The sequence below is a fragment of the Bos taurus genome, chromosome 4 (genome assembly GCF_002263795.3).
Source record: "Bos taurus isolate L1 Dominette 01449 registration number 42190680 breed Hereford chromosome 4, ARS-UCD2.0, whole genome shotgun sequence".
Lineage (NCBI taxonomy): Eukaryota > Metazoa > Chordata > Mammalia > Artiodactyla > Bovidae > Bos > Bos taurus.
This window is the reverse complement of record NC_037331.1, coordinates 45,524,611-45,545,519: the sequence shown is the minus strand read 5'-3', so window position 1 is coordinate 45,545,519 and position 20,909 is coordinate 45,524,611. Positions and strand designations below refer to the sequence as shown.

General features: G+C 39.4%; 1 protein-coding gene across 2 annotated transcripts in view; it reads right to left on the bottom strand.

The window, feature by feature from the left end:
* Positions 1-7,786, bottom strand: part of LHFPL3 (LHFPL tetraspan subfamily member 3) — a 581,079-nt gene extending 573,293 nt beyond the window's left edge. Inside the window, exon 1 of one of the 2 annotated variants that reach the window (XM_005205344.5) lies at positions 7,166-7,786. In XM_005205344.5, the coding sequence (XP_005205401.1) occupies positions 7,166-7,604 (439 nt within the window). In that variant the 5' untranslated portion in view covers positions 7,605-7,786. The remainder of the gene's footprint in view (positions 1-7,165) is intronic. The other variant, NM_001104984.2, reaches the window with a different exon arrangement.
* Between the last annotated feature and the right edge of the window lie 13,123 nt (positions 7,787-20,909).

Genomic DNA, 20,909 nt, shown 5'->3' with positions numbered 1-20,909 from the left:
TTTCATGCAATTAGACTAATTTCACACAGCCTATCATTTAGGATCTTTTCTCCTACTAAGAACACATATACAGTCCCTACACTGCTGGACACCTAGTTTCATTAGGAAAGATAGCAGAATCCAGGCACAAGAGACCCATTCTGGTAACTCTATGTCAGCAACTCTATTTCAAAAAGGTTTGCTATTTTCTTTCATTGTGCTCAATAGTAATTAGATATGGTTCATGTCTATATTGATCAAAAAAGTATTTATCTTTCTCTTGCAAGCTACTCATTCTTCTGTTTTATTTTAGTAGAAGCAATGAGAAATGTGCTCAAGATTACACTTAGGACAATTTAACAAGGATAGTGCTGTGATCCTGTGCAGTACATGTGTCACAGAATTGTAATCATAATTTGAGAGCTGTATGATAATAGTTGCATAAACATGTAGGATGCTGGGGGAGGATGGTTTGCTTATTTCTTTTCTTGAAATGCCCCGGTGACTTTTCATAACAGCTTTATGTTTAAATCACCAAATAACTTATCTACTATTTGCCATGTGAACCAGCCTCTTAGCTTTCTGTTGTCGGTAATATCTTCTTGTTATTATTAAGAATAAAGGTCAGTTTCTTAGTCTTTCCTCATATCAAATAAAAACTCCAGTTGACTCATTATAAGGAAAAAAATCACATTAATGAAAGTTTGTGTTGACCCTCAAAGTTCATATATATTATGGAAATTATACTTTAAAACTTTCCCAATTATCATGCTATTAAGCCCCCCAATTAAAATTCTCCTGGAGAGTTCTTTGCTTCATGCCAGTGTGAGATGAAGTTCTCTCTACTCCTGTCCCCATGGTTTATCTCCTCACACCACACACAGAAGGGCACTGAGCCACAGGCTGCAACTACAGCTATATGCTCTGCTAGGTTTGGGTCTGTTTGTTTTCATCTAAAATTTTGCTCACTTTGAAAAGTCTCTAAAGTAAAGATATAAAATGTAATACACTGGCCTGGCAATATGGATTCTTTTTACTGCATGATATCGTCACACCAAACATAAGCACCAATCACTAAAAATTCATTTTCATATTAATCATCTGATACAATGTTCTAGTTATGTATGTATACATATTTATTATTTATAAAAAATATATAAGTACCTTTTTAACATTTTGACAATGGAAAAAAGCTTTTACATGTACATGTAGCCTCACACCAAAGAAAATACCTAATAAGATATGATATGGGTTATATAGGGCCCATTATTTCTCACAAATATTTGCTTAAAATCTCACAGTTATAAAAATTCATTTGATATTCACATTACTTATTTTCCAACATCTCTTCAATTCTCACACTACATAAAAGCAAAGAAAAAAAGTTTCAAAATTCTCATTTAAAATCATTTTCTTGTAAGTTTGGCTTGGCAGATCGAAAATTCTTGTAAGTGAAATATGTTGTTAGAAAATGAAAACCACCTTTCCTGAGGGTACACATTCTTCTCTGCATCTGGGGGAATATTTGAAATGCTCTAGCGGAGGAAAACCCCTCCTCAGGGCCATTCCAGAACTCTGAACTTTGGATGGATTAGCATCTCTAAGAGGCAAGACCTTACTTTGTCATATGCTCTGCTACTGCTGCTGCTGCTAAGTCACGTCCGTCGTGTCCGACTCTGTGCGACCCCATAGACGGCAGCCCACCAGGCTCCCCTGTCCCTGGGATTCTCCAGGCAAGAATACTGGAGTGGGTTGCCATTTCCTTCTCCAATGCATGAAAGTGAAAAGTGAAAGTGAAGTCACTCAGTCGTGTCCAACTCTTTGCGACCCCATGGACTGTAGCCCACCAGGCTCCTCTGTCCATAGGATTTTCCAGGGAAGAGTGGAGTGGGTTGCCATTGCCTTCTCCTGTCATATGCTCAGCACCAGCCAAATGGTGAAACCTGGTGACTGTTCTGAACTTGAATAAATCCTGACCTTGTCTATTCAGAGGTCCGCCATCAAGCTCTGCACATGCTGGGCCACACAGCTGAGTAGGCCTGCATATCCCAGAAGAGCACATCTACAATGATGCCCAAAATTATGAAAGGAAAGCTTGGAAGACATACCCTCTTCTCCTGTGCTGACTGCTCCTACAGGCGTGTAAGGAAATCCAATATGGAACTCTTATGAAAGAGAGTAAGTCTTTCATAATTCCCCTCTTATGACAGAAAGTCTAACCTTTTGATTCTTACATAAAACCTCTATTTTTAATAACATGATATTTTTTCATGAGAAACTAAAAGGTAAGGGGAAATTTGCTGGATCCTAATATATAATTGATTGTATCCCAGCATTGTAATAAAGATCATTACCTATGCATCAGAAAAACCCTTGATTTAGGAATAAGCTCATCATAAATTAGGCCATCAAAAAATTCTGGAAGAATTCCTTTAGTGCAGTTACTGCTGGGGTCACAAATCCAAGAGAAAAATGAGTATCATGGCTTTCAAAGTATATGGTATTATTCACTTCACAACTTGGCATGTGGCACATTTTAAGTAACTTCCTTTTTTTTCCATTCTTCATGCCATTAATCATTCATTTTTTAATTCATTAACTCAACAAAAATGAATACCTATTATGTGCTATACATATACATACTACTGTGTGACAAGATACAGCAGTAATAATAACATAAGAACAGTAACCCTACCTATTGGCTCAGCTGGTAAAGAAACCGCCTGCAATGAGGGAGACGTGGGTTCAAGCCCTGGGTTGGGAAGATCCCCTGGAGAAGGGAAAGGCTACCCACTCCAGTATACTGGCCTAGAGAATTCCATGGACTACAGTCCATGGGGTCGCAAGGAGTTGGACACAGCTGAGCGACTTTCACTTTCCCTATGTACTGAACACTGTTCTCCTATACACCTTGGCTTATTTAATCCTTGCAGCAATCTCCTGAGGTAAGTACAATTATATGCTCACCTTGCAGATGAGCAACTGAAGTACAGAAAGGTTAATTCCCTAGGTCATATAGTGAATGAATACCAGAGCAAGGGTTCACATCCACCTCTTTTTACTCCAGTGTCCATGATCTTGACCACTATGATATATGAGAAAAGGACATGGGTTTGTAGAACTTTCAATGTACTGGAAAAGACAGACATTAAACAAATAAACACATTTGTAATCCCAAATGCTGATAAGATATACAAGAAAAGAGCACAGTGTCTTGAGATAGGATGGCATAACAATGCCAAGGCTCTTCCTGCTGCCTAAGAAGTATGATAATTACCTATGGTGATTCTCAACTCACCAAAACAGCAAAGGTATAAAACTGAAGAATGCAAGCTGATTAAAAAGACCTGGGGAAAAACTAAGACTGGGAAGCTGGGGAAGGTAAGTAAGCAATTCAGTCTTCAATCCTTGCCATACTTGCTATACAATCAAGGCTCACTATCTTGGAGGCCCTTCTTGTTGGTACAATTCAGAATGACTAGCGACAGGGATCTGGTGAATGCAACCCCCCCCTTCCCATCTTACCCCTCCCAAATACCGAAATCCAATCAGGATTAGGTGCTCCTTCTTCCCAGGTGAAACCAAGACCCTCCTCATCTGCTATAATCCACCAAAGTTTATGGTAGATGTCTAAAAATTTCAAATTCTGCCTCAATGCTTTAGCTTATTAAAAAAAAAAAAAAGATGGAGAAGGAAGGAAATAGCAACCCACTCCAGTATTCTTGCCTGTAAAATTCCATGGACAGAAGAGCCTGGCAGGCTGCAGTCCATGGGGTCACACATGCAGGAGAGGGGCTGGAGGGAGATGGGTTGGGAGCAATAAACAGAGGAAGAACTAAAAAGGAAAAGAAAAAGAAAGATCTCATTGGCTTGTAATTGGTAAAACTTGCATTTCTGAAAATAAGATAATGGCTTATAGTCAACAAAACAAAAAATCTCCACCTTTACGAGACTTGGCTATTAACAGACTTGGAAACAGAGACTGAAATACTGATTTGAAAACAAAAACATGAAATCAGAGAATCACGCTCCCAGGAAGACAAAATCCCCTTTCCATTCAGATTACAAAAAAAAAAAAAAAGATCTGGACTTTATTGCCCTTCTTGCCAATTACAGATCTACCTCTTTTATTAGTAGAGAAATTAAAAAAAAAAAAAAAAAGAAACATCTCTCTTCTCAAGAAATTTCCTTGTGGATTTGGGGAATTTTTCACCTCTAATTGTTATTATTTATTTTACACATTATTTTTATGTCTTCACTCTTTATGTTAGGCACAGTCCCTAAGTATAGGATTACATCTTGAAGAAGTGTGACATATCAGCTCCTAAGTCTGTAGTTTCACTCCACTGAGGTTAATGATGATTCAGAGGGGAGAGGGAGAGGGAGAGGGCAGGTGTTCATAATAGCACCATTAATTATGGTCGTTTCACACATCTAGGTAGAAAGCAACATCATTTTCAGGTCCAATAAATTAAGTACGTTTTCTAGTTCATTGTTCAGAATCATAAAAGAATAATTCTTGATGTTGTATTGCCACAAGAAAGTCTTCTGCTTTCATCTTAGTGTATTATTTCATATGGGATATTATAGTCTACCTGGCTCTGATTTATGAGGTTACTATATTAAAATGCTTAGATAACTAAATACACAACTTAATAATTTGACTTCCAATGAAGGTTAAACAGTCTCTGATAAGCAAATGGCACATTAAGTCTCATCTTTAATAGTTAGCAAATTACACTTGAGAGAACTAGGTAAATTATAAGAAGGCTTCTTAATATCAAAGAGGAACAGTCTAAAGGTGAGAAACTAAACTTTGACAGTAATTTACAATTATGTCAACTATATTGTTAGTATTGAGACTTTTGTAAAAAACCTGAAAAGGACATTAAATGTGACTTTCTTCAGAAATACCTTCTTTATCCCATCTTTTAAAAAATCTGTGAATACAACTGATTTTAACTCTTAATATAATTGACTTTGAGTCATAATCAATTCTTTAACTAATATAGTTCATTAATAAATAAAATTATGTCCTTCGGTGGTTTACCTAGAAATAAAATACCATATAAACGGCAAATAAGTGCCAAGAACTTAAGGATCTGGATTTATCTGAAAATGAAGTAAACATCCTTATAGCTTCATCAGTACAAAGGTTATCATCACATTTTACACTGATATATGGGAAACAGGATAGCATACTAATGTCAAATTTCTGAAAACATGACATCACATTTCACTACTGCAGAATAAATGATTTTTTTTTTTTTTTGTATTCTCTTCCAGGAAGAGAAAAGAAAAAAACATCATAATAGTTGCAATTTGTATTAACTTCAAAGCTGGGAATTCTTTCCCAGAGATAGTTTACTTTCTTTCCTTTTTAAAACAACAATGTCAGCTTAGACACAAAATCTCATAAAAGTAAAACATCTTGTAATATGTTGAGAAATCACCCACAAATCACTTTCAGACCTTTGAAAAAACAATCTAATTTGAATCACCAGTCTAAATAGGTCATTTAACTTAGAAAAATTAAAATTAGAAAAAGAATTGACCCTGTATAGCTAAAGCATCTGCATCCTCAATGTCCTGCTGTCTTCAAAGTCAAACCAGAGCTAAGTGTCAAGAACAACAATAATATATTAATTTATTCCAAATCTCAAAGTTAGTCTGCTCTTGAGATGGCCATAAAAGACATTATATAGAAAAATCATGGGGAGGGATGCTTGAAGAAGTTGAGAGTGGAAGTACAGAAGAAAAGCAGAAAACTCTATATTTAAGAATAACAGTGTATGTATATGCGGGGCCGGGTCTCTACTAGTGAGACCCCCTTTCACATGCATATGTTCACATTCTACGGCAAATGGAAATCAGCTGCAGCACACTTAACACAAAGCAAATAACTTCCAAACAAGTTTATTCTCCCACAAGCTTCTCCTATAGTTAACTAGCAGCATAAGATCATGAACCTTAATGCTCTTGTCTGGCACCCTTCAGAACTTAATCAGCCTGTAACATTCTGGTAAACACAGGTATCAAAGCCCTACTCCCTAGAAAACCTTCCCAGGCATAGGAAAAACTACAAAATCTTAAAGGTAACGCCTTTGAAGAAGGAGAACAATAAACTAAAACACAAATGAGAATGTGGCTGCCTGAGATATCCTCTGCTTTTCCAACCAGATCATCCATAACATCAAAAGGACCCCCACCATACTGGAACAAGAAGGTGTCAAGTGTTGGAGGATGGAGTCTACCTTTAGAAGGCAGGGCATCGAAGGTGGCTAGCAGAAAGGGAATCTCTGCTGGAGGCAGAGAAAGGAGTCAGTTTCAGGACTCTCCAGAGCCACCAGGAAATGCACCCTCCGTCTCTTTTGGGGTTAAAAGTAACTCGGATGCTCAGAAAAAGTACTTTCACATTCTCCAACTAGCAACAATCTATCATCCATAGTCAGAGTGATCAGAGACACCAAAGAAACAAGCTTTCCTCTGTGTCCATCTTCCTAAAGCCACTTCCTCAAAACTGAGATCTTGAGAAATCTTGATTCCCTCAAGATTTCTGTTTAAAGATGGAATGGAAGGACCTTTGCTCTGACAAGGAAGCAAACAGAAGACTTGACATTGGGGAATTACAAAGGAACATCCTACGGTACAGTTTTCTTAAACGGGTAAATCCAAAAACAGAATTCGGGTTTATTCACCTCCAGACTGATGATAAAAATTTTATAACTTCCTGGGACAGAGAGAAACAACTTCACTCCAGCCCCCAACCCTAATCACGCTCAGAAAGCAATGACTGAAACAGTCCTAGAGAGGGACTGAGCAGGCTGACCCTCCTTCCACTACAATCGCTCCAAATCCGCTTTTCGCCTGTCAGCCCCTCTAGTTTCTCTGCTCGCGCCTTAAGCGGCCGCTTCCTCTCCCCACCTCGAGTTCTTAGCGGACTCGGCCCAGCAACCGCCCTGCCCCTGACGTGTCCCTCTGGGTGGCGTCCCCCGCACTTGGGAGGTTCTCGAAAGCCCCAGTCTAGGCGCTGATGGTGAGGCTGAGGAACCCTGGGGGTTCCAGCCTCCCAGGGCTCCCGCCAGAGCGGATTAAGTTGCTCGGCCCCCAGAGGCGCGCACTGCCCGCGTCGGTCCCACTCGCGCCCCGGGTCCCCCAGCCTCCGCTGGGGTGAGCGCGCACTCACCGGAGGTGAGCTGCATCCAGGCACAGATCTTGTACACCGTAGCCGTGTTGCAGAAGAAGAAGAGGGTAAAGCAAATGATGCAGGCAATGATGAGCATCATGGAGAGGCCGATGAAAAAGGAGGCGGCTTTGAAGGCGCCCGAGGGCAGCGTGGAGAAGTCCGTGAAGCTGCCCCTGCAGGTCAGCTCCCGGGAGAAGCCGTTGCCGATGCAGTAGTGGAAGAGCCCGAAATAGCCAGCTTGCGGGGTGTCCACGCCGTCGCCGATCCAGTAGGGCTGGATGAAGCACACCACGTTGACGATGGCAAAGCAGATGGTGAAGATGGCCCACAGCACGCCGATGGCCCGCGAGTTCCGCACATAGTTGGTGTGGTACAGCTTGGCAGCCTCCTGAGCCGGGAGCATCGCGGCGGCGGCGGCAGCGGCGGCGGCTCCGGGCATTCTCCCCCTCCTCCTCCTCCTCCTCCTTGTCCTCCGCCTCCCCCCCGCCTCTCCGCGCTCAGGAGACACACTCACCGAGCCGCGCGAGCTGCAACTCCCCTGCCTCCTCCTCAGCCCAGTAGCGCCAGTTTCAGAGTCTGCATCCTCGCTCCCGGAAGGAGGGCGGGGGAGCGCCGAGCACCCCTCCGGATCGCCTGGCACAGCCTCCCGGCCCCCCTCCCTCCCTCCCTTCTGGCCGGGGCTCCAGCCCTCCTCACCGCCCTCCGCCCCTCTTCCCGCCGCCGCCGATGCAGCTGCAGCAGCTGAAGGCGGCAAATCCAGCGCGCGGCGTCGCGGCGCGCGAGCTCCGGCGCCCCTCCAGCCTTCCACCCCTCGGCGACCCTGGGACGCCCCTCGAGTGCTGGGCGTGGGCCAGGGAAGCTGGCCTTGAGTTGCAGATGGGGGAACCTTAGAAGAGGGTGGGAGCACCCACAGGGATCCCCGAGGCGATCCCAGGATCCCGGTTGGGGTTGGGGGCCGGGCGCCGAAGACTGATTTTGGAAGCCTTTCAAGCACCGCACAGCAACGTGCTTCGACCTCTGCATCTTTTCAGGCGTACGAGGGGCAACGTGGCAGGTGAAGGCGAGAGAGGCCGAAGGAAAAGTGACGTGCTGCCCCAAGAGAATACCTGGTGACAACCACAGGAAGACTGCCCCTGGCTAACTCCTCGACGGGGTGGAGACAAGTTGGGCAGGAGCCTGGCAGACAATAACGTAAAAGACACACCTCATGAGTAGTCTCATACCAGCTAAGCTGGACTTACTTCTTCTTGGCATTCCCATTCCCTCCGCCCCCACTGGGTCAGACGAACCGACGCTTATACTTTCCTTTAAGTAAGGTCGCTTCCCCCCATAAATTCTGCCATAAATGGGGCCTGTGGGGCATAGAAGTGACTGTGTCACCGAAATGTATAGTTTTTCTCAAAACATTGGTTATTTTGGCCAGTGTTCTACTTCTTATACAAATATTCATTGGCACATATTTTGTGCCCAGGCACTAGGCTGCGTGCTAAGGATTCAAAGCCACAGCAGATGGTTGTCTTCTTTCCCTGTCCAGGTATTTCTTCCTCCCCCGCAACTAACCAGAAAGTTGTTTTCAGAGTAATTTCCTCTAAATTATCCATGTATAATCCCTTACATTTTCATGTGGCATTACTGTTATACACCCCTACTTGGTGCTGTTTCCTTAGCTTAATGTTTTTCCTTTCCAGACTTTCTATTGCTCTTTTAACAGTCCCTGCCTTTTAAACTCCTTTATTTCCATTTGTTACTTTTTTGGTTCCTTCTGACTATGAGATGAGACCCGTAACCCCTACACAAAACAATTAACCCCTACACAAAACAATGAAACCAGAATGTTCAGTAGCAGCCTCAGATACAGGTAACAAATCATTTTGAACCCTATGATCACTGAATACTCTGAGCAGAAAGGAGGGGATTCTGTTAGAATTTGATCCTTAAATCTACACTTAATTGCACACCTTACTATAACCCAAAAACATATGTAAGCTCCTTGACACCGTCTTGCCATTATGTCCAATCTGCCCAGCTTCTTCTTAGAACAGTGAAAGACGTGAGATACCAGGTGGAAAGTGAAGTTAGCAGGAAGAGGTAAGAACACTTACTTATATAATGGTTCAGTTTGGAGGGGTGGCTGCTCAGCAAACAGGAAGGAAAGCTCCAAAAGTTTGTATTCAGCTACACAGATAGCAGTTATGTGGAAGAGGGGTCATACCCTAAGCGGTGAAGAGCAACCACACCCCTCATCTATTAACCTGAAGATTTGAGATTTTATGGGAAGAGAAAGGGGAGTTTGTGGAAATAAGGATATGGGACAAAAAAGCTAATGAAGGAATTGAAACTAGATTTAAAAGTGTGAGTGTTGAGTACTGGAATTTTGGACTTCCCTGGTGGCTCAGATAGTAAAGAACCTGCCTGACAATGCAGGAAACATGAGAGATGTGAGTTTAACCCCTGGGTTGGGAAGATCCCCTGGAGGAGGACATGGTAACCCACTCCAGTATTCTTTCCTGGAGAACCCCATGGACAGAGGAGCCTGGCAAGCTACAGTCCATAGATTCATAAAGAGTTAGACACAACTGAAGTGACTTAGCAGGCACACAGGCAAGAACTTCTTACAAGTATGCTTGCAGCCTCTCAGAAGGTCTTTTAAAAATCAGAAGGATTGGGGTGTGGGGTGGGGGTGTGGAGAGGAAGGAGGATGACCTAAATATGAGCCAGCCCAATTTAACACTTGTAAGTCTCTAAAAATATAATTTGTGATGATATATCATCAGTGCATTGGTGGCAATGGAGGGTCAGAACATCTGTTAGGTTTCATTTGTTTTAACTTCCCTGAACTTGCTGTTAAATCAGAAAAGCAGAAGAATTTTAACATAGAAGGATGAAGAGGAAAGGTGAGGGTAATCGGATTTATGGGGCCATCTGGCAGGCCATGTGTCCTAGGGGCAGTGATAGCTTTATAGCAAGAACTACGGTAATTTCTAGTGACTCTTTCAAGCCTTCAAATCCCCCCAAACCTGCTTGTATAAAGTGATCTTTCTTTAAAATCAACGCCTAAAAGTGATCTTACTGTTCCCCTGGGGTAGTTGAGATGGAAGGTTGCTGAGAGGGGAAAGGCTGAGAATCAAAAAGCCTGGTTTAGATTTCAGTGCTTAAATTGCCTTTACAGGACCAAGAAAAGACTGGTGAGTGACTCAGATTCAAATGTTGTGATTCAAAGAGCTTTTCTATTTGAGTCATGCATGAAGGAGAGCCTTATTCTTATTCCCATTTTGGAAATGCCTCTGTGTTCAAGCTCAGAATCACTATGCCAAGGGGCATACTCAAGGTGTCCCCTCATATCAATAGCATCTAGGGACAGACCAGTGTTTGTGTATTGTGACCTAAAGTGATCCCTTCCTCCTGAGAATCTGAGCTATCACAGATGTATTGAACACTTCCAATGGTCTTTCTACTCACTTTTATCCTTCCCGGAAGATTTCCAGGATGAATAAGGATCTCCCAAGACTACTGGAAATAGGGATGACCTGTAGACTTTTCAGTTACCATCAATGAATGCAGATTGTCCTTCTGCATCTTCCCAAATCCACCCCCTCCCCTGTTGCACATCTCCAAACTCGCCCTTGGCAACCAGAAATCCCAGAGGTAAGGCTGTCCCTATCTTTAATCTAAAGCTTTAGTCTCAAACCATGCAGACTTTAGGAGTTCAGACAGTCAAGCATCTGGACAACTAACTACATTCATCAAATGTTATATGACCTAGGAAGTTGTTTTGGGGAGGAGGAAATAATACTAGCCTGGTTCATGCTAAGAAGTTACTATTGATAGAAAAGTATTTTGAAACTAAAGCGTGATTCATATGTGCTAAATAACTAGTAGAAGTCAGTGTCATTAACAGCATCAAATTAGAAACACTGAATACTCAAATCTCAAACTTCACTGTTTAAAATGTTTTTCTCTTACTGCCACAAAGGGTCAGTAGTGAGATCCAGTTATTCTCCAAACTGTTTTAATGTTAGGGCTATAAAAGAAAAACAACTGAAGAATAATTGGACTATATAACACTACTAAAAAGATTCCTGGTGAGTTAAAGGACTGACTGTTTTCACTCCATGCTAGTCTGTGATGACTTGGGAGAGTGTAAAAGATTTGCAGGGCAAGGAACTTGGGATCCAGACCCAGTACTATCTTCATCTAATAAGAGATCAAGGCTCTTGGGGTTCTTTTCCTCATTTCAATAATTATAGTGAGGAAGAGGGGACATAAGAGGAATTCTAAGGCCCCTTCTGCAGTAAAATTCTATTTTGTTCTACAAAGACTATTTCTGGATGACTTTGCAAAAATAGATAAAATGCAGAACTTGGGAAAAAATGGGGTGAGACCTAACAAGAGATATCAGACTGACAATGCAGACATTTTATTTAAAATTGAAAATCCTTTCTGAAATCCAATTGTTATATTAATAATTTTTCAGGCAATGGGTACTTAGTATTTTCAAGTGAGTCACTGCTATGACCTTGGGAAATGCAGAAAAAGATGATTTCCAAAAACTGTTACTTAATCAGTAACTAGGACTATTACCAAGGCCAATATCAGAACCTACTCTAGAACATGAAGATTCTAGGAATGAAGCTCTTTTCACTCACCAAGGGTTTCCCTCTGCTCCTCCCCCATCTTTTTCTCCTTTCTTTTTTCTTTCTTACTTTTTTTTAGGGCTTTTCAGAAATTGTGAAACATCTCTTAGTTAAGCAGTCACTAGGTTAGCAGTGGCAATCAGATGGACGGAGTGTTTCAACACCTCATACAAATCAACATCAAATGATCACAAAGCTCCAGTTTCATTGCACCTATTCCCTTTGCAATGACATGTGGAATTCCACATACACAAAGAAATGGGAAATATCATTCTCTTTCTTAACCTTTTCCTCTAGTTTGATTTGCATTTTGTGTAAAAGTTATCCCTTTTATAAGTACTCTTCACTTTTCCAGAACCTAGCTAAAACCATAAGTTATTTTCTTGTAAGACTGAACATATCCTATGTTAGAACTATCTTTCTGGTAACCCTTTTAAGCCCTTGATAATTTCAGAACAATTCTGTCTGAAGGTAAGTAGTAACCTGTATTGAGTAAAATACTATGGAAACATGACCATCACTTTAAGGATGATTTTTTTAAAGTCTGTCATGCAGTGATACTAAAGTTTTAAGTTCAGTATGTAGGTTCATTTCTCTTTCAATTTAGTGCTGATTCATTTTCCTGATCTTTAAAAAAAAAAAAGAATTCTATCTGCTGTTCATTCTGACCCTACTTCATAGAGTTTCCCATTCAATATGTACCTTGATTGAAAATCATTTTCATTTTGAAAATCTACACTTATATTTTTAGTATTGGGCTCATATTTGAAACCACTACTTGAATTCTCTGCTAAAGGCATATTTATCGACAAAACTTGTCTCTCCTACTTGGCAATCACTTGAGTCTCTCAAATCTCAGGTTTGGCCTTGGTGAGGATCTTCCCCAAGACACATGGTCTTATAGTCCCAAACGCCCTCTAAATGTGAAAAAACAAACAAACAAACAGATGCTTTCTTTTACTGCTGTAGAGACACAAAAATAATGATTTTGATAATTTAGTGCTTTTATTGAAGGGTCACATTTTCATGTTGATATAGTCAGGTTTTGCTAGGGAAGCAACCCAAACTCTGAGTTGCTTATAACAGCAAGCATTTTCTTCTAACCCACATCACATGATGGTTGTTGGCCAGCTAACCAAAGACCAAGCAGTAGACCTGAGTGCAGGTCTGCTTATATTCTTATTCTGAGATCCATGTTGAAGAAGCAGCTCCTCTCTGGGACATGTTGGCAGAAGTATAAGAGGCAGAGGCAAATTATAAAACTGTATCTAAAACTTCTGCTCAAATATAGCATGCAGCATGTCAACTCATATCCCATTGGCCAAAGCATATCATAAGAAAAATCTGAGAGCCGACGTGCTAGGGATATATGATCCTCTTATAAGAAATAAATGAGTGAAAAATTAAGAACTTTAATCAAATTCATCATATCCACCCTCTGATAAAATATTAATACCAACTTACTTTTCAAACAGATTTGGTTCCTAGAAAGATGTTATATGCATATATGATTTTTGTTTTAAGACCATCAGTCAGTCAGTTCAGTTGCACAGTATGTCCAACTCTTTGCAACCCCATAGACTGCAGCACACCAGGCTTCCCTGTCCATCACCAACTCTCAGACCTTGCTCAAACTCCTGTCCATTGAGTTGGTGATGCCATCCAACCATCTTATCCTTTGTCATCCCCTTTTCCTCCTATCTTCAATCTTTCCTAGCATCAGAGTCTTTTCTAAGGGAACAGTTCTTCACATCAGGTGGCCAAAGTATTGGAGCTTCAGTTTCAGCATGAGTCCTTCCAATGACTATTTAGGACTAATTTCCTTTAGGATTGACTAGTTTGATCTCCTTGCAGTTCAAGGGATTCTCAAGAGTCTTCTCCAAACCACAGTTCAAAAGCATCAGTTCCTCAGCCACAGACTATTTCATTTTGAATAAACACTTCATTGTAATGAAAATACTCTTTTTAAATTTATTTTTTACTGTGCTGTGCAGCTTATGGGGATCTTAGTTCCACAACCTGGGATTGAACTCAGGCCATGGTGGTGCAAATGCCAAGTCCTAACCACTGGATCACCAGGGAATTCCTCCACTCATTATTGAATTATTTGCCCTTACTTGCTTTTTTTATGTAATGAATTAATAAACTGAAAAAATTCCCATGAGAAGCTAAATTCATCATTGGTTTCATCATTTTACAAAATTCATAAATGCTATACAATTCTCCCTTTTAAAATATGTATCTTCAGAAATGGCATTTAGTTTCAAAGTGGATTTTACTTCATGAATTCTCATGTACCTACAGTGTTTTCCAAACTTGATTATGAATTCTTTCAAACAAACAAAAAAACCCTACTGTAACCACAGTAATGACTTATAAGATTATTATTGTAATGTTACTTAAATGTACAGAGTAAATATTAAAAGCATAAAATTTAATCTATTTTCAACAAAGAAAGTATAAAACTGAACAAAATGATCAAAACAGCCATTTGAAGGTTTGAAAATGATAAAAAAAAAAAAAAAAGCCAATTCATGAAGAACTGCTGGGATCTGGGTAAGAAAAGTAGAGTTTGTGGTCTTTTTGCCTGGGGTGGCTCCCTTCCTACTCACCCTTAGCTCAATGAGCATATTGTTTTAGCAGACCAGGGCTGACAGTGAACTCTAACAGCTTCTGCCAGAAGGAGAAGACTTCATTTGGAGTAAAGTACAAGAGTCCATGCCAACCAATATTATCACTGAAGTTAGCTAGTTCAATAAGAAATGAGTATGGAAAACCCATGTCTCTGCTAGCCTGAGGTCCCACTTAGGGCAAGTTGTGGACTGGTCAGAAATTTAATGGGGATACCGTGGAAATGAGAAAGCCATAGAAAAGCTAGATACGCTCTACACACATCTCTGGCCAACTGAGAAATGACATGCGCATTTAGAAGAGACAAAAAATGATTTGATAGTTAAAGCTAAGGAAGACGTGAGACATGCTGGAGAAATTCTCTGTCAGAGGATTGAAGCCTTACTGGTTTAATGTATTTGAGCACCATCTCTACCTGTGGCTCAGCTGGTAAAGAATCCTCCTGCAATGAAGGAGACCAGGGTTCGATCCCTGGGTTGGGAAGATCCCCTGGAGAAGGGAAAGGCTACCCCACTCCAGTATTCTGGCCTGGAGAATTCCATGTTCGCAAAGAGTTGGACATGACTGAATGACTTTCATTTCACTTTACTTCTACCCAAATCACTGCCTGACCACAAAGTTATGCACATCTAAAGGAAAACTCTAGGAAGCCAGGCTAAAAAGTGTAATAATAATAATAATAATACCTGAGCAGAGATATCAGGAGCTATGAATCAGGAGGGAAACAGGTTCTGCAAGCTAAATCCAGGGAAATTACTAAAAAAAAATTCTTCAGGAGGGAGAAATGAGAATCTTTGTAGCAATGAGAGTTGCTATAATTTATTATTTAAAATGTTAAGTTTTCAACAACAACAAAAAAAGAGACATGCAAAAAAATAGTAAAGTCTAACCCTTACTAAGGAGAAAAATCAGTCAATAGAAGGTGACTTTTAAGTATGCCCAAAGGTTAGCTTTAGCACACAAAAACTTCAAGGCAGCTATTTAAAAAGATTTAACCATACAACTGACAAGGGGATAAAATCCAAAATATACAGACAGGTCATACAACTCTATTTTAAAAAATGCTAATCAAAACCACAATGAGGTATCACACTGGTCAGAATGCCTTTTATCAAAAAGTCTACAAATAGTGACTGCTAGAGAGGTTGTGTTGAAAAGATAGCCCTCCTCCACTGTTGGGAGGAATGTAAATTCCTGTAGCCACTATAGACAACAGTATGGACGTTCCTTAAAAAAAAAAATAAATATAGAGTTACTGTATGATCCTGCAATCTTTCTCTAGGGTATATATCTGGAAAAGATGAAAATTAATCCAAAAAGATATATGCACCCAATGTTCATAACAGCATTATTTATAATGGCCAATATGTGGAAGCAAACTAAACATCCATCAGCAGATGACTGGCTTAAGAAGATGTGGTGTGTGTGCATGTTTGTGTATGTGTAAATATGTATATACACATTGTATATATACAGTGGAATATTAGTCATACAAAAGAATGAACTACTATACATAAAATTCATAAGCGACAAGGATTTACCGTATAGCACAGGGAACCATGAAAGTGAAAGTGTTAGTTGCTCCACTGTGTCCAACTCTTTGTGACCCCATGGACTGTAGCCCTCCAGGCTCCTCTGTCTATGGAATTCTCCACCCAAGAATACTGGAGTGGGGAGCCATTCTCTTCTTCAGGGGATCTTCACAGGGATCAAAACTGGATCTCCCACATTGCAGGAAGATTCTTTACCATCTGAGCAACCAGGGTATAATAATCTATAGCAGAAAATAATCTGCTATATATATATATACTATGCTATGCTAAGTCACTTCAGTCGTGTCCGACTCTGTGTGGCCCCATAGACGGCAGCCCACCAGGCTCCCCCGTCCCTGGGATTCTCCAGGCAAGAACACTGGAATGGGTTGCCATTTCCTTCTCCAATGCATGAAAATGAAAAGTGAAAGTGAAGTCGCTCAATCATGTCTGACTCTTAGCGACCCCATGGACTGTAGCCTACCAGGCTCCTCCGTCCATGGGATTTTCCAGGCAAGAGTACTGGAGTGGGGTGCCATTGGCAATACAATATTGTAAATTAATATAGTTCACTAATAACTTATTAATTATAGTCAATAATACAATAATGTTTAAAAACTAATATAATATTGTATATCAACTATAGTTCACTAAAAAATTTTTAAATATGTTTTAAAAAAGAAAGGAAGCCGTGTTTAGAGACCTAAAAATATAATAACAATTACACAACAAATAGAGAATATCAATAGAGAAATAGAAACCACAAAAGAGAACCAAATGGTGATTCTCGAGTTGAAAAGTTCAGTAACTGAAATGACAAATTCATTAAATAGGTTCAACAGCAGATATGATATGATACCAGAAAGCATCAGTAAATTTGAATATAAGTCAAGAGAAAATATACAATCTGAAGAACATGAAGAAAAAAGAAAAAAGATTTTAAAAAAAGCATAGCTTCAGAGATCTGTGGTACAATATCAAGTATACCAAAGATGTGCAATGAGAATCCCCTACAGGGACAAAAAGCTTATCTGAAGAAATAGTGGCAGAAAACTGTCTGCATTGGATGAAAAACATTACAGATCCAGGAAGGTCAATAAATTCCAAGTTGGATAAACACAAAGAGATTCATATCAAGGCATATCATAGTTAAACTGCTGAAGCTAAAAAGGAGGAAATATTGAAAACAAGAGAGAAAAAAACTTCATAGGAACACTGGAACTATATAACTTATAGCTGATTTCTCATCTGAAAAAAATGGAGATCAATGGCATTGGGATGACATTCAATAAGCTGAAAGGGAAAAAAAAAAAAAACTAAACCAATAATTCTATATCCAGGAAAATTGTCCTTCAAAACTGAATATCACCCAGCAATTTCAAAAATGAAACAAATTATTGATACATGGAATAGCCTAGGTAAATCTGCAGTGAATTAAACTGAGTGAAGAAAGCCAATCCCAGAAGATTATATACTTTGTCATTGTATATAACATTGTTAAAATAAAAATTATAGAAGTGGAGAACAAATTAACAGCTGTTAGGGGTTAAGGAGGGAGTGGATATCTGAGGGAAGTAGGTCGGCTATAAAAAGATGACCGGGGTTGGAGGGGATTCTTGTACTGATGGTAATGTTTTGTATCTTGATCTGTATCAATGTTAATATCTTAGTTGTGCTGTAGTATTATAGTTTTGCAAAATGTTACCAATTGGGGGAAAATCAGTGCAGGATACACAGAATATTTCTGCATTATTTCTTATAATTCCATGGGAATCTACAATTATCTCAAAATAAAAAGCTTAGTTTTAAAAATTACATATAAAGATAAACATTGTATTTTTTAAACTTCAGAAAACAAAGTGAATGGACCAAACACTCCAATTAAAAGACAGATTGTCACACTGGCAAGAAAACAATCTAAATGTCTGTGAACTGATAATGGATAAACAAAATGTGTTTTATCCATACAACACAATTTATTCAAACACAAACATAGAAAAACTATTAATACATACTTCAGGATGGATGAAGCTTAAAAGCATTACACTAAGAGAAAGATGCAAACAATTCCATTCGTAAGAAATTTTCAGAAAAGGAAAATATCTAGAGACAGTAGATTATTGATAGTCTGTAACTGGAGGTGGGAGAGGGACTGATTCAAAGGGGTACAAGAGAGCTTTGGGGGGAAACTTAAATGTTCTAAAATTGGATTATGATGATTATTGCACAACTGTAGACACTTACTTAAAAAGAAATCCTTGAACTGCACACTTAACATACTTGAATTTTAAAGCATGTAAATTACACTTCTATAAAACTATTTACCAAGTTATGCTTAATTAAGTCTTCATTCTCATACTTCTTTTGAAACCTACTCATACAATTATCAATCCAAAAGTCTTTTACAAATTAAATATAATCAAACCACCAAACTAGTAAAATTCAAATTAACATTTCTAGGACACAACTGATAAACTTAAAGATACCACCTTTTCCTTAAATAAGAAGTTTTCTCACTCTCACTTGAATATCGCCATGGTTTTAGAGGCTGAAGTGTGCCTTATGGTAAATCAATTATCTTACCAATTTTCCCTCCAAACTACTGCAAAATTCTCCCTTGCATAGTTGGACCAGAATGTGCTTTGACTTTACTTGGTGCTTAGACATCATTCACTAGAGTGTAAGCCCCACAGGACTGGAAAAATTTTTAATTCACTGCTGTGTCCCCAAAGCATAGAACAGTAGTACATGGCATACTGCAGATATCAAAAGAAATTCACACGTGAAGACTACTTCTATTATGTGTTATAACTTCACAATATTATTCCAGTTTACTGTATCATTTTCACATGATATTATCATAGTCACTAAACAAGAACATCTTACTCTAAGAAAATGATTTTCAATTGCAAATTATCACTGTAAAAAAAGAAGAGCAAACTTTTTCCCCTGTATTTGAAACTAGTAAGAGTTGTCTATTCACTGATGGCTCAGTGGTAAAGAATCCCCTGCCAGTGCAGAAGACAGGGGTTTGATCCCTGGGTTGGAAAGATCCCCTGGAGAAGGAAATGGCAATCCATTCCCGTATTCTTGCCTGGGAAATCCATGGACAGAGAAGTCTGGCGGGCTACAGTTCATGGGGTTGCAAAAGAGTTGGACATGACGTAGCAACTAAACAACAATAGTAGTTGTGGGATGAGTGTTCTCATTTTGACATCAGGACATATAGTAGGACTGGACATTCTTACCAACACATTCAAAATTAAACTCTGGGGGATCACTCAGTATCAGCACAGTCATAAATATATAGCCCTCCTCTGATCTAAAACTGTTTGTCATTTCAGTTTTTCGGCCTGTTTCCTCAGTAAACAGTGTTTTTGGTAATCTGAAATGTTTACATTAATTTTTAAATAGCATCTAACTAAAAACTAAAATGAAAAATTCTCCTAGAAAACTCATAAATGCTGAAGCATGTGTTGTGTGGATCTCAGTTTAGGAAGCACTGGCCTAAATCATTACATGTTTGACCTGATGTTTCTCAATTTGATAAGCATTTCTATTTCATTACTGTCCTCACTAAAAGCATGAAATGCTCCAACTACTTATTCTGTTGGGAGGTATATTCTACTTAATACTTTTTTAAATTGAAAACATCTGCTTTTAACTATTTTTCAGGCTCAATTCATTCCTACACTGTTTTATTATGGAGAATTCTGAAATCTCAACTATTTCTTTAAAAGCCGAAGCAGATTCTTGGCCAAGGGTAGAGGAGTGGCTGTACACTAGAGAGGGAGAAAGGAGAACAAAGACAGTTTATGGGGGAATTCCCTGGTTGTCCAATGGTTGGGACTCCGTGCTTTCACTGCTAAGGGCACAGGTTCAGTCCCTAGTCAAGGAACTAAGACCTTGGCAAGCCAGTCAAAAAATATTTTTTTTTTTTCTTAAAGTGAAGATCAAAAAAAAAAAAAGTGCAGTCGTAACAACAACAAAAGATAACTCATTGGCAGCCTCGCAGTCTGTTCCCTGGCAGAGGCAATGGCAACCTTTTGGGAAAGAAAACTAGTTTCACTACTAATCTTCCCCCACAGAATATCAGCTCAGACACCTTTGCATTTGGGGGTCTTATACACAGAAAATTAATTCCCTTCCTTCATTGACATGAACAAATATTAGTGCCTACTGTGGTTGTACAATATGCTAACTGTTGGGGTTATGGATGTAAATGAGACACAGCTCCTGCCTGAGAAGGCACATGCTATCAGGTAAAAGAGAGACAAACTGAGTACCACATACAATGCATTGTGTAAAGTTCTGGCATCAATAGAAGGGCTTTCTGAAGGCATAGAAGGGAAGCACCTGATTAGCCTTAAATCCAAGAAAGCTCCCTTGATGAGGAATAGACTGATGAAGGGATAGAGAGAAGTAAGAACAAGCAACAGGATGTTACAAGAAGAGGCAGCAAAAGCAGTAAAGGCACTTAGGCAGGAAAGAAAAAAGGAACTTGGAATTGAAGAGAGATGTGTCCGTTTTCTTGTTTATCCCTCTACCCATCCATCCACCATCCAACCAACAAATACTCAAAGTTAAATTATCTCTTAAATTCCAGATGCTGGGCTAAGTGATATGAAATCAAAAATTATTAAGATTTGACCCCCATTACTCTAGAGGAACTGGAGTCAAATGGTTCAGGAGAGACCTAAATAACTGCAGGATCTCCTCATCTATTTCTTGAAGCTGTTCAGTTCTCTCCTTCTTTACTGCCAAACTAATCTATTAGGTTGGTGCAAATGCAATTGCAGTTTTGGACCATGAATTTAAATCATTATAACTAGTCTCAAACACATTTTAATTTATTTTTTAATAAATTTGTTTTATTATTTTATTAATCAAAGTAGGAGCCATTACAATTAACACATTCTTTTCCAACAAGAAGTAAGTTTGTTTATG